At 45.5% G+C, this 14,915-nt stretch overlaps 1 protein-coding gene across 1 annotated transcript; it reads left to right on the top strand.

Moving 5' to 3' along the window:
• Positions 1–1,309: 1,309 nt before the first annotated feature.
• LOC311119888 (neutrophil cytosol factor 4-like) lies at positions 1,310–13,706 on the top strand (the record flags this gene model as incomplete). The annotated part of the gene is made up of 7 exons (XM_084194538.1): positions 1,310–1,482; positions 2,336–2,420; positions 2,819–2,978; positions 7,982–8,052; positions 8,988–9,115; positions 10,136–10,198; positions 13,688–13,706. The coding sequence occupies exons 1-7, from the start codon at positions 1,448–1,450 to the stop codon at positions 13,704–13,706; spliced, it is 561 nt and encodes a 186-aa protein (XP_084050664.1). The 5' UTR covers positions 1,310–1,447.
• Between the last annotated feature and the right edge of the window lie 1,209 nt (positions 13,707–14,915).

Below are 14,915 nucleotides of genomic sequence, written 5' to 3'. Positions count from 1 at the left end.
TTCTACCCTCCTCTATTCTCTACTGCCCTCTACTATTCTCTACTGCTCTCTTCTACCCTCCTCTATTCTCTACTGCTCTCTTCTACCCTCCTCTATTCTCTACTGCTCTCTTCTACCCTCCTCTATTCTCTACTGCCCTCTACTATTCTCTACTGCTCTCTTCTACCCTCCTCTATTCTCTACTGCTCTCTTCTACCCTCCTCTATTCTCTAATGCCCTCTTCTACCCTCCTCTATTCTCTACTGCCCTCTACTATTCTCTACTGCCCTCTTCTACCCTCCTCTATTCTCTACTGCTCTCTTCTACCCTCCTCTATTCTCTACTGCTCTCTTACCCTCCTCTATTCTCTACTGCTCTCTTCTACCCTCCTCTATTATCTACTGCTCTCTTCTACCCTCCTCTATTCTCTACTACTCTCTTCTACCCTCCTCTATTCTCTACTACTCTCTTCTACCCTCCTCTATTCTCTACTGCCCTCTTCTACCCTCCTCTATTCTCTACTGCTCTCTTCTACCCTCCTCTATTCTCTACTGCTCTCTTCTACCCTCCTCTATTCTCTACTACTCTCTTCTACCCTCCTCTATTCTCTACTGCCCTCTTCTACCCTCCTCTATTCTCTACTGCTCTCTTCTACCCTCCTCTATTCTCTACTGCCCTCTTCTATTCTCTACTGCTCTCTTCTACCCTCCTCTATTCTCTACTGCTCTCTTCTACCCTCCTCTATTCTCTACTGCCCTCTTCTACCCTCCTCTATTCTCTTCTGCTCTCTTCTACCCTCCTCTATTCTCTACTGCCCTCTTCTACCCTCCTCTATTCTCTACTGCTCTCTTCTACCCTCCTCTATTCTCTACTGCTCTCTTCTACCCTCCTCTATTCTCTACTGCCCTCTTCTACCCTCCTCTATTCTCTACTGCCCTCTTCTACCCTCGACCATCTTTGCTGACATCTAGTGAAAAAGGAGTCTACCTTACATGTTGGAACTGGGCCAGAGGCCTCAGATTAGATTGTGCTGCAAGAGCTGCGTTCCAATTATCTTCAACGGTTCCCTTTTCTCCTCACCCTTCCTTTATTATGACCGCAGTTTACATCTGCATCATTACCATTTAGTCTATTTTATTTTCTGTTAACCGAGGCTCGAGAACAACAAGACAACTGTGTCCCTCCCCATCCACCTCAGCCAACTTCAGACGCGCGCTGCGGGTAGCCTAATTTTGGGGAACTTTCTTTTCGCTTCCTGTTTGCGCATGTTCCGCTCTGTCGACTGTTTGCGCCTACTAATCGCGCTCGTTCCGCTACCGTCACACTGAAACCACTGTGCGAGTCTGTAGCAGATTTTCAGTGCAGTTTTCTGTCTATCGAAGGAGAGTTGAAGTGAAGTGCGACTATACTGTGTTCTGCTAAATCTATCGGAAAGCTTCACTCTTCAGTCCGCCTGGTCTCCATCAACATGTCGTCGCCACCCAGGCAACTACGAGATGAGAGGTGAGTTGTGAGTCCAGTGGTGACAGCGGTTGTGGAAGGCAGCATAGGCCAATTATAAAATGTGAACTTCAGCATCCAGCACTGTTGTGAATGTGTATTTATGCAACCCTTATTTTACCAGTTAAGTTGACTGAGAAGTGAGAACACGTTCTCATTTACAGCAATGACCTGCGGAATAGTTACAGGGGAGAGGAGGGGGGATGAACGAGACAATGGAAAACTGGGGAAGATTAGCTGGCCATGATGGTATGACGGCCAGAAAAGACATTTTGCCAGCAGGCAATAGAATAGTAATTGCAAATATATTTCCCCAATTATTCTATAGTGTATGCCGCGCGTTTCCAATCTTTCTAGAACAGTCATCTGTCACAATTGTGAAATTGAAACTAAACAAATGTCTATATAGTCACCAGTTGTGTTTAGTTGCTTGAGTGAACGAGTGGCTCGTTTAGCAACATTCCCCCTACATAAATGTGTGTGTGTACGGTATGAGGGGGCTGTGTGCAGTGGTTGTGGTTGGGTGTGTGTGTGTGTGTGTGTGTGTTAGAGAAAGTGGATTGATATGTGTGTGAGTTCTCTGCTCCATGAAGCCCTGCAATTGAATCTAAATCAGATTGCCTGCTGTTCGACCGCTCAAACCTGACTGATATGTTGCTCAAGTTACATAGCATTCAGGGTTCCATCCCAATCCATGGTTGAATATTTTAGTGACATACAGTATGTCTTGAAGGTGAATGTTACCAAAGCATTTGTTCACTTCCTAGTTCTCCTCTCCTCTCCTCTCCTCTCCTCTCCTCTCCTCTCCTCTCCTCTCCTCTCCTCTCTCTCCTCTCTCTCCTCTCTTCTCTCTCAGTGATTTTGACCAGCTTCCTCACAACATTCCCATCAGTGCCACCATCGCAGACATTGAGGAGAAAAAAGGCTTCATCGACTATTACGTGAGATCACATGTCTCTTTATGCACGGGTAACAGTACAATGACCACACAACACACTAGTCAGAATGGTAAGAATGTTCAGTACAATGACCACACAACACACTAGTCAGAATGGTAAGAATGTTCAGTACAATGACCACACAACACACTAGTCAGAATGGTAAGAATGTTCAGTACAATGACCACACAACACACTAGTCAGAATGGTAAGAATGTTCAGTACAATGACCACACAACACACTAGTCAGAATGTTTTAAACGATTAGAAGGGAATGAAAATAATCTCAAAAGCTAATGTAAGAATTCTCTCTCCAACCTTCTCCCTTCCCATCTCTCTCTCCCCCCTCTCCCCCTCCTGCCTCCCCTCCCCTCCTCCTCCCCCACCCTCTCTTCCGGTAGCGTTTTGTGATCGAGGTAAGGACCAAAGGTGGTAGGAAGTACCTGATCTACCGAAGGTACAGTCAGTTCTTCAACCTGCACAGTGACCTGCAGCTGAAGTATTCACCTGAAGACCAGGACACACCTGGACCTAACACCTGCAGACTGCCCACCCTCCCTGGTGAGAGGGGGATGGGGGGTGGAGGGGTGGTGTGTGTGTGTGTGTGTGTGTGTGTGTGTGTGTGTGTGTGTGTGTGCACGTTAAATGCAATTTTTGCACTAATACATATCATGTGTATGCCGTTGGGTGTGTCCTTGTACATGAATGTTCGGTATGCGTTACATCAAAACATAATTGACCCAATGGCATACACATGATACCTAGCATTGTGTAAAACACACAGTCTCTCTGTATTGGCCCCCATATCAGATAAACCAGGACTCCTATTCTCTCTCTGTATTGGCCCCCATATCAGATAAACCAGGACTCCTATTCTCTCTCTGTATTGGCCCCCATATCAGATAAACCAGGACTCCTATTCTCTCTCTGTATTGGCCCCCATATCAGATAAACCAGGACTCCTATTCTCTCTCTGTATTGGCCCCCATATCAGATAAACCAGGACTCCTATTCTCTCTCTGTATTGGCCCCCATATCAGATAAACCAGGACTCCTATTCTCTCTCTGTATTAGCCCCCATATCAGATAAACCAGGACTCCTATTCTCTCTCTGTATTAGCCCCCATATCAGATAAACCAGGACTCCTATTCTCTCTCTGTATTGGCCCCCATAGCAGATAAACCAGGACTCCTATTCTCTCTCTGTATTAGCCCCCATATCAGATAAACCAGGACTCCTATTCTCTCTCTGTATTAGCCCCCATATCAGATAAACCAGGACTCCTATTCTCTCTCTGTATTAGCCCCCATATCAGATAAACCAGGACTCCTATTCTCTCTCTGTATTGGCCCCCATAGCAGATAAACCAGGACTCCTATTCTCTCTCTGTATTGGCCCCCATATCAGATAAACCAGGACTCCTATTCTCTCTCTGTATTGGCCCCCATATCAGATAAACCAGGACTCCTATTCTCTCTCTGTATTAGCCCCCATATCAGATAAACCAGGACTCCTATTCTCTCTCTGTATTGGCCCCCATATCAGATAAACCAGGACTCCTATTCTCTCTCTGTATTGGCCCCCATATCAGATAAACCAGGACTCCTATTCTCTCTCTGTATTAGCCCCATATCAGATAAACCAGGACTCCTATTCTCTCTCTGTATTGGCCCCCATATCAGATAAACCAGGACTCCTATTCTCTCTCTGTATTGGCCCCCATATCAGATAAACCAGGACTCCTATTCTCTCTCTGTATTAGCCCCCATATCAGATAAACCAGGACTCCTATTCTCTCTCTGTATTGGCCCCCATATCAGATAAACCAGGACTCCTATTCTCTCTCTGTATTGGCCCCCATATCAGATAAACCAGGACTCCTATTCTCTCTCTGTATTGGCCCCCATATCAGATAAACCAGGACTCCTATTCTCTCTCTGTATTAGCCCCATATCAGATAAACCAGGACTCCTATTCTCTCTCTGTATTGGCCCCCATATCAGATAAACCAGGACTCCTATTCTCTCTCTGTATTGGCCCCCATATCAGATAAACCAGGACTCCTATTCTCTCTCTGTATTAGCCCCCATATCAGATAAACCAGGACTCCTATTCTCTCTCTGTATTAGCCCCCATATCAGATAAACCAGGACTCCTATTCTCTCTCTGTATTAGCCCCCATATCAGATAAACCAGGACTCCTATTCTCTCTCTGTATTAGCCCCCATATCAGATAAACCAGGACTCCTATTCTCTCTCTGTATTAGCCCCCATATCAGATAAACCAGGACTCCTATTCTCTCTCTGTATTACTGGATATTATGAAGACGCTGCTCCAAACACTTTTACTTTATTCAGCATTTATACACACACACACACACGAACGCATGTGCATACCTAGGCAGGCAAGGACTCATTCACACACACACACACACATACACATACATACAAACATATACACACACACACACACACACACACACACACAGCAGTTATACAGTCTGATTGATCCAGAGGGAGAAATAAGACATATTCTGAATGACATTGAAATTAAAACGAAAGGACACTTCAAAAGGATGTATGTCTGGAGGGAGGAGAGCGAGCGAGGGATTAGGGATTAGCCAATTCAAAGACGGAGAGAGAAAGAGAATATTAAAATAGAGGAAAGAATGGATTAGTTTACTGTAAAAGAGGAGTGAAAATGAACAACAGAAAAAGAGAGTGGGAGAGAATGTGGTTTCAATAGTGACAGAATGGGGGAAGGATTTTGAAATAAATGAATGAATTGATGATAGTGAGAAAGGAGGACACAATAATGCTTTAGTCACAGTCGGCTTCTTAGTAGCTAACATGATCCTTTAGTCACTTGCTCATCTGCTAAGTATTGTGTGTGTGTGTGCGCGCACGTCGGTGTGTGTGGGGCGTTGGTGTGTGTGTGTGTGGGGCGTCGGTGTGTGTGTGTGTGGGGCGTCGGTGTGTGTGTGTGCGCGTGTTGTGTGTGTGTGTGTGTGTGGGGCGTTGGTGTGTGTGTGGGGCGTCGGTGTGTGTGTGTGCGCGTGTTGTGTGTGTGTGTGTGTGGGGCGTCGGTGTGTGTGTGTGCGCGCGCGTGTCGGTGTGTGTGTGTGCGCGTGTTGTGTGTGTGTGTGTGTGGGGCGTTGGTGTGTGTGTGGGGCGTCGGTGTGTGTGTGCGCGCATCGGTGCTTGTGTGTGTGTGTGTGGGGCGTCGGTGTGTGTGTTTGGGGGCGTTGGTGTGTGTGTGTGGGGAATCGGTGTGTGGGGCATCGGTGTGTGTGGGGCGTCGGTGTGTGTGTGTGTGTGGGGCGTCGGTGTGTGTGTGTGTGTGGGGCGTCGGTGTGTGTGTGTTTCTGTTTAAAGTCCTGCTCATCTCTTTCCTACAAGGCTGTTATTGATTAGGCTACGCTCTGAGCATCGTCGCCAATAAAGCTTTATGTCTTTGAATGGGGACAATGACCATCGATCGGACAGAGGCTGACAGTCCAGACAGTTTATCCCTCTTTCTCTCCACCTCTCTATCTTTCTGTCTCTCGCTATCTCTTTTCTTTGTGTTTCTTTCTCTCTCCATCGCTCTCCTCTCTCCTTCTCTATATTTCTCTCTCATCTCTTTTCTCTCTATCTTTCTGTCTGTGTTCCAAGCAGTTGGATTTCTGCCAAGAGTGAATACCTGTTCTACAGAATAATTAGTATTTCTCTGCAGGTGTACACTAGAAAACAATGATTTTCTTTCTCTCTCTCTCTCTCTCTCTCTCTCTCTCTCTCTCTCTCTCTCTCTCTCTCTCTCTCTCTCTCTTCTCTCTTTCTCTCTTTCTCTCTTTATCTCTCTCTCTCTCTCTCTCTCTCTCTCTCTCTCTCTCTCTCTCTCTCTCTCTCTCCCACCCCCCTCCCTCCCAATGTTATGTCCTGTTCTGTACTCTCACCGTAACATAATGTAGATGAAGACTCTAAAGTACAGAGAGAGAGTTACAGTAGAGTACTGTCAGTGAACTCTCTCTCACAGACACACACACACACACACACACAGACACACACACACACATACACACACACACATACACACACACACACACACACACACACACACACACACAGACACACACACACACACACACACAGACACACACACACACACAGACACACACACACAGACACACACACACACACACACACACACACTTGGGCACGTGCCGTTTGTAGACACTGGCTTAATGATGATCATGGAACTCGTCATCAGTTCTCTTTCAGTCCATTAAAAAAGAAAAGAAAAGAGAGATGGAGCGAGAGAATGGGTGAGAGAGAGGACGGAGGGAGGAGGGAGAGTTTGATAGAGAGGGAGAGAGACAGAAAGAGATGGAGCCAGAGGGAGAGAGATGGAGGCAGGGGTTGATAGAGAGGGAGAGAGACAGAAAGAGATGGAGGGAGAGAGATGGATGGATGGAGGGAGGGGTTGATGGAGGGAGAGGGAGAGAGATGGAGCCAGAGGGGGAGAGATGGAGTGAGGGGTTGGTGGGAGATAGAGATGATCAGTCATTAGATGGGGCTAAATGAGTTTTAGCAGTCCCTCGCTCCAGCTCCCCCCCCGTCCCCCGTCCTCTTTCCATCTCTCTCCCTCTCTCCATCCCTCCCTCCTTCCCTCTCTCTCTCCCTCCCTCTCTCTCTCTAAATGAGTTTTAGCAGCAGAGGGAAATGGCCAAGGCTGAAACTAATTTAGAACATTACAATTGAAGCACAGAAGAACTTTAGGGAGTGTTCTAACTGTTCTTAATTATATTCAGCTAGAAGTTATAGGTGACATTCAGTTGGGCCTAGTTGTACTGTATCCGTGTGTGTGTGTGTGGTGTGTGATTTGAGTATCTCAGATAGCCGTTGGTTGGACTACTCATTCAACTACAGTGTTTGTTTATCTGCATCGTACTGTAAGGATGTATCCCAAATGGCACCCTATTTCCCTATGTAGTGCACTTCTTTTGAGCAGGGCCCATAGTGCACTATATAGGGAATAGGGTGTCATTTGGGACATACTCTACAGATGTAGGATCTTAATATGAGCCAGTTTTCTACAGCAAGAAAATTATCCTGCAGCAACAAGAAATGTGGATTATAATGTGGATTAAAATTCATGGACATTTTTGTGGGGTTTGATAAATTTTTTTGTTAGAGGCAAGTCAAATCTGACATATTAAAGTGGAAATTACAAACTTTAGAGGCCTTTTTAAAACTAAAATACACTACAAGTTTGCATTTCCTGCTTTGCATGAAAATTCTCACTAACAATATAGGGATCAAATTAAAATCCTACTTCTGTAAGTGTGTATGCCTGTGGGATATTTCATTAAAATCTCATCAACTCTTATGAAAAATGCAATTAAAATGTAATTATGTTGTTTATATTTATGCAAACAACCAAAGGCAATATTGTCACCCTTGAAATGAGTTGTTTCAGATTGATCGATTTCCAGAAAGGAAGAGTTTTAGTCATTGGTTGGTCTTGTTGGAGGGGAAAAACATTGAGACTATCTATGGTGTGTGTCTGTGTGTGTCTCTCTAGGTAAAGTGTTCATTGGCAATAAGAAGGAGATTGCAGAGAATAGAATTCCAGAACTCAACACTTATATGAAGGTAAGCCATACGGAAAATATACACTGAGTATACAAAACATTATGAACACCTGCTCTTTCCATGACATAGACGACCAGGTGAATCAAGGTGAAAACTATGATCGCTTATTGATGTTACTTGTTAAATCTACTTCAATGTAGATGAAGGGGAGGAGACAGGTTAAAGAAGGATTTTTAAGCCTTGAGACAATTGAGACATGGATTGTGTATGTGTGCCATTCAGAGGGTGAATGTGTAAGACAAAATATTTAAGTGCCTTTGAACAGGGTATGGTAGTAGGTGCCAGGTGCACTGGTTTGTGTCAAGAACTGCAATGCTCCTGGGTTTTTCACTCTCAATAGTTTCCCGTGTGTATCAAGAATGGTCCACCACCCAAAGGACATCCAGTTAACTTGACACAACTGTGGGAAACATTAGAGTCAACATGGGCCAGCATCCCTGTGGAACGCTTTCGACACCTTGTAGAGTCCACGCCCCGACGAATTGATACTTTTCTGAGGGCAAAAGGGGGTGCAACTCAATAGAAGGAAGGTGTTCTTAATGTTTTGTACACTCAGTGTATATTTGACTTGCAGATTAAAAGGGTAGTGAGTGATTTCCTTATTTAGCCAGGGCCTTTTCTGCAGTAAATGACTGTGGTTGTGTAGACGACATCACATGTCACAATGTTGCTCCACCACAGTGTTTTTAACTGTAAACACATCCAGGGTTTGACCCAAATGGTACCCTGTTCGCTATGGGCCCTGGTTAAAAGTAGTGCACTACATAGGGAATAGGGTGTCATTTGGCACACATGCAGTTGTCTTTCTAATAGTCTACTACTCACTTCTCTTTTTTTCTGTACAGTTTTTTTCCCTCCACCCTCAGTTTTGATCTAACTCTCTCTCTTCCTCTCTTTTTCTCTCCCCCGTATCCCCCTCTCCCTTCCCCTTTCAGAGATTGCTGGGCCTGCCTACATGGGTTCTATTGGATGACGTCATCAGGATGTTCTTCTACCAGACTGAGTCAGACAGTCAGTACCAACCACGAGCCCTGCGTCGCCTCCGACCCCCTACACGCAGAGTGTAAGCTATAATGGCATTTATAAACTGGGTGGTTCGAGCCCTGAATGCTGATTGGTATATCAGACCGTATACCACGGGTATGACAAAAAATACTATTTACTTGTCTCATTACGTTGGTAACAAGTTTATAATAGCAATAAGGCACCTCAGGTGTATCGGCGTCGCGTCGTGTCTAACAGCAGCCATTAGCTGTGGTATATTAGCCATATACCACATCCCCCTCAGTCCGTATTGCTTAAATATAATACCACGGTAATATTGTTTCAACTTATCACTACTGCTGCTACCTCAAGCCAGTTACTTACTGTAATTCTATGACCCTTTGCTAGACAGCTACTACTCCCCAAAAAGGACTTGCTTACTCTGTACTTCTATTGTACTATTCACTCATTCAGAGTTCAGTGCACCACAGTCTCACATGAATAGAACTCTTAATATTACTACTTCCACATTCTGGGCACTATCCAATGCTGAGACAGCTTGACCTCTGAACCTCCTTCACTTAGTCCAGTAACAGAGAGTTATAGGCCTCTGTAGTTTCCTCTAATGTTCACTTCTCTGATGTGTTGCTCTCTCTTGTCAGAGGATGCGTCCCAAATGTCACCCTATTCCCTATATAGTGCACTACTGTTGACCAGGGCCCATAGTGCACTATGTAGGGATAGGGTGCCATTTGGGATGCCGTCAGAGTTCCGGGTTAGGAGATGTGGTAACTAATAACTTGTTATGTGCTAATTAGGGACTCTCTCAACAGGAATTGATGTAAACTAGGACTCTGTCTACTTCCTCTCTGGACTCTGACCTTACTCACCGCAGGGTTTTCCACATTTTCTAAACGGTCATCTCTGACAGTAAGATGAAATGTCAAAACTCTCTCTCTCTGTCTCTGTCTCTGTCTCTGTCTCTGTCTCTGTCTCTGTCTCTGTCTCTGTCTCTCTCTCTCTCTCTCTCTCTCTCTCTCTCTCTCTCTGTCTCTCTCTGTCTCTCTCTCTGTCTCTCTCTGTCTCTCTCTGTGTGTAGGAAGACAGTCAAACCCAACAAGACAGATGTCTTCTCCTCCCCCAGAGCTGAGGTAGGCCTACTGTACAGTACTATAAAACTGTTGCTTTGGTTACGGTCTTCACGCCGACCCACACAACCGAAACCCTGTCAGGGTAACGCAACATGTTACCATCACAACCACATAACCAAGCAACCACATTGTGATCAATGACAGTTAACATGTTGTTTGAAGTAACCACACTACAGGGTTATATGATGGACAGCCCCTACACACACACAATATATCAACATAGATCTGTTTGGTTTCTAACTGAAGAAATGACTAGTCTCTTTATAGATCTATGTCTGACTGGATAAGACCTTAGGGAGTCATTAACAGGTTAAACAGAGTTTTCTTTCCTCCCCCCTGAGTCTGTGACTCCGTTGTCCTCTGTGAGTGGTTTCTTTTGGAGTCGTTTCTCGCTCTGTTTCCTCCTTTAATCCTCTCCCATTACTCTCTCTTCCCTCCGCTCTCTCCACTCTCTCCATCCGTCCTCTCTCCACTCTCTCCATCCATCCTCTCTCCACTCTCACCATCCATCCTCTCTCCACTCTCTCCATCCGTCCTCTCTCCACTCTCTCCATCCGTCCTCTCTCCACTCTCTCCATCCGTCCTCTCTCCACTCTCTCCATCCATCCTCTCTCCACTCTCTCTTCCCTCCACTCTCTCCAATCTCTCCATCCATCCTCTCTCCACTCTCTCCATCCATCCTCTCTCCACTCTCTCTTCCCTCCGCTCTCTCCACTCTCTCCATCCATCCTCTCTCCACTCTCTCCATCCATCCTCTCTCCACTCTTTCCATCCATCCTCTCTCCACTCTCACCATCCATCCTCTCTCTACTCTCTCCATCCATCCTCTCTCCACTCTCTCCATCCATCCTCTCTCCACTCTCCATCCATCCTCTCTCCACTCTCTCCATCTGTCCTCTCTCCACTCTCTCCATCCATCCTCAATCCACTCTCTCCATCCATCCTCTCACCACTCTCTCATCATCCTCTCTCCATCATCCTCTCTCCACTCTCTCCATCATCCTCTCTCCACTCTCTCCATCCGTCCTCTCTCCACTCTCTCCATCCGTCCTCTCTCCACTCTCTCCATCCATCCTCAATCCACTCTCTCCATCCATCCTCTCACCACTCTATCATCCATCCTCTCTCCATCCATCCTCTCTCTACTCTCTCCATCCATCCTCTCTCCGCTCTCCATCCATCCTCTCTCCACTCTCTCCATCCATCCTCTCTCCACTCTCTCCATCCATCCTCTCTCCACTCTCTCCATCCATCCTCTCTCCACTCTCTCATCCGCCCTCTCTCCGCTCTCCATCCGTCCTCTCTCCACTCTCTCCATCCGTCCTCTCTCCACTCTCTCCTTCATTTTCTCCCTGACTTTAGCATATTTTAGATCTTTTTTTACTTTCTCCCCGTTTTTCTCCATCCTTTCATTTCTCTTTCCAAGGCTACCTCCATCCCTCATCCCTCGCTCCCGTCATCTTTCCTTGAGAGAGGTTTTCCTTTCTTTATTTTAGAGAGAGAGAGAGAGAGAGAGAGAGAGAGAGAGAGAGAGAGAAAGAAAAACACCATTTATATTCTACTGTCGTCTTTACTGGACTGGGGAGGGAGATATGGAGGGTTTGTGTGTGTGTGGGTGGGGATAGGTTAGTGGGTGTGTTTGGGGGACCTTGTTCAAAGAGTGTGTGTGTGTGTGTCCACACTTGAGGGCCTGGTCTAAAGTGGCCGTCAGTGGTCGTTTAAAATTGCAGAGAAAATGGCCTTTAGTATTTACACATTGCACAATCTCTGTTAGAAGAGTTAACCCTCGCACACACACACACACACAGATTCCATAATGTCAGTAAAGACAGTTATGACAGTGGGATGATGACTCTAGAATCTTCTGGACTGTAGGAGTGTTTTATATACAGCCAGGTCACTCAAGACCCACTGCCTAATTAGACATCCGTCCAGGTAAGCAGGACGTTAAAAAAGATTACTTCAAAACTGCCACTAGGGGCAAAGGTGAGCGCTATTACGTCAAGTAGGCTTGGGTTTGCTATGGCGTTGTGGGCGGGGATGGAGGACGGGCGGCTCCGAGGGTCGCGTGTTCAATCCCAGTGATAGGCACTCGTTTATTTATTTTCTGTTTTAACCCCTTAACCCTTAACCCCTTAACCCATAACCCCTTAACCCCTTAACCACTTAACCCCTTAACCCTTAACCCCTTAACACTTAACCCTTAACCCCTTAACACTTAACCCTTAACCCCTTAACCCTTAACCCCTTAACCCCTTAACCCCTTAACCCTTAACCCTTAACCCTTAACACTTAACCCCTTAACCCCTTAACACTTAACCCTTAACCATTGGGAATTATTGCCTAAACTTAACCTTAGAAATTTGCCGTGTATGGACAAGGGTCTGGATGTCTGAATCTGCAGTGAAACTGTGAGAGCTTGTTGTTTATATAAGGGTGTGTGTGTGTCGTAGAACTTAGTTTTATAGCTTCACTAACCTTGCACCACAGTTAAAACTAGTCCAGTGCTTTGGCTTGGGACATGGTCAAATGTACTGCAACTCTCTGTCTCACACATTACATTGTACATTTTAGTCATTTAGCAGACGCTCTTATCCAGAGCGACTTACAGTTAGTGAGTGCATACATTTTTTCATACTGGCCTTCCGTGGGAATTGAAGCCACAACCCTGGCGTTGCAAGCACCATGCTCTACCAACTGAGCTACAGGAGGCTCCACACACACACACACACACACACACACACACACACACACACACACACACACACACACACACACACACACACACACACACACACACACACACACACACACACACACACACACACTTTCTCCCCCCACTCTCTCTCACACACAGTAGAGAGAACCGTAAACTCTCAATCCTCTCTGCCCACACAATAGTTATTATAGTTCATCCAACCCTCTCAGCACTGCGTATGTGTTTGTGGTTGAGTGCTTCAGGTTTCTATCTGCATTTGGTCGTGTGAACTGAAGCGTCCATTAGATTTAATCCAAACTATGATCAATGGCCAGATGTGTGTGTGTGGGCGGGGGGGGGGGGGGGGGGGGGGGGTACGCTATCAATGGCCAGACGTGGAGAATGATGGCATTAATCACACATTTGTGTTGTCCAGTCTAGTATTTAGCGTTAGCGATACAGGCAATGAGCCATATGGATGCGCTAGCTAACGTTAGCATTGTTACCCAGTTGATGCAATGGGCCAAAGGGATGCACTACTGTAGCTAGCATTAGCTAAGCCAGTCGTAATCAGAGCAAGAGTGTGAGAGAGTGGTGAGGTTTGTCTTTTGTCTTTGTGACTGAGAAAATATGACATAGAGGGAGAGAGAGAATTGTAGTCATATCTTGATGTCTGGAGTGTTATTGTGTTCTATTGTAGTCATATCTTGACGTCTGGAGTGTTGCTGTGTTCTATTGTGTTCTATTGTAGTCATATCTTGATGTCTTGAGTGTTGATGTGTTCTATTGTGTTCTATTGTAGTCATATCTTGATGTCTTGAGTGTTGCTGTGTTCTATTGTGTTCTATGGTAGTCATATCTTGATGTCTTGAGTGTTGCTGTGTTCTATTGTAGTCATATCTTGATGTCTTGAGTGTTGTTGTGTTCTATTGTAGTCATATATTGATGTATTGAGTGTTGCTGTGTTCTATTGTAGTCATATCTTGATGTGTTGCTGTGTTCTATTGTTTTCTATTGTAGTCATATCTTGATGTCTTGAATGAAGTTTCTTTTTTGGCAGAATGGCTCTAGATTTGGTTGCTATGTCAATGGCACAGTTTGGTTATTAACTATTTAGGTGGGGACAGGACACACACACACACACACACACCAACCAACTGCTCAGCTGCCCTCATCTTCAAGGGACACACACACCTCGGCGCCATTTATATCCTCCCATGATCCTTCACTTCACCCAAGCCAACCAGGAAGTGGGTCATCCAATTAAGACAAAGACATAAAAACTCCCTCCCTATTGGCTAGCTGTGTTAATGAGCTTAACACATTCATTAAGTTATGGGTCGTTAAGAGTGTAATTGGAACGTGTGACTCCTCCCATTGGTGAGGTGACCCTAGGGCCATAGTTATATTGTTAGATGAGGTTTTAATCAGTCCCCCCTGTTCTGAATGTGTCTGTATTTAGATCAGGTGCACTACTTAGACCAGTGCCTATAAGGCACTCTAGATCTACATGTCTATAGTTAGACTAGTAAATCTACTCTGACACTATCCCCCTGGCTCCTTAACCCTAGAGCCATGACTCTATTGTTAGACCAGGTGTTAATCAGTCCTCTGGTGAAGGTGTATCTAGATCGTAGATCTACATGGCCCCTGGGCCACATGTCTATAGTTAGATTCAGCACCCTATTCCCTTGTTTGCTACTTTAGACCAGAGCCCATAAGGCACCCAGGGTCTATATGTGGCTATAATTACAATACTATTATACTCTTACAGCGCTTTTGTCAACCCTCTGAAAAACACTTGACAAGATCAGGTCTCTGTCCTCCTCGGCTCCTTCTTACCAAAAATACCTGGCCTGGAAAGTATCACTACAGGAGATGGAGGGAGATGGGACTGGAAGTATCACTACAGGAGATGGAGGGAGATGGGACTGGAAGTATCACTACAGGAGATGAAGGGAGATAGGACTGGAAGTATCACTACAGGAGATGGAGGGAGATGGGACTGGAAGAACGGAGGGAGAGGAAAA

Source organism: Coregonus lavaretus (assembly GCF_964263955.1).
Source record: "Coregonus lavaretus genome assembly, contig: HAP1_SCAFFOLD_55, whole genome shotgun sequence".
NCBI lineage: Eukaryota > Metazoa > Chordata > Actinopteri > Salmoniformes > Salmonidae > Coregonus > Coregonus lavaretus.
The sequence above is the reverse complement of the archived record's forward strand: the minus strand, read 5'-3'. Positions and strand labels throughout refer to the sequence as shown.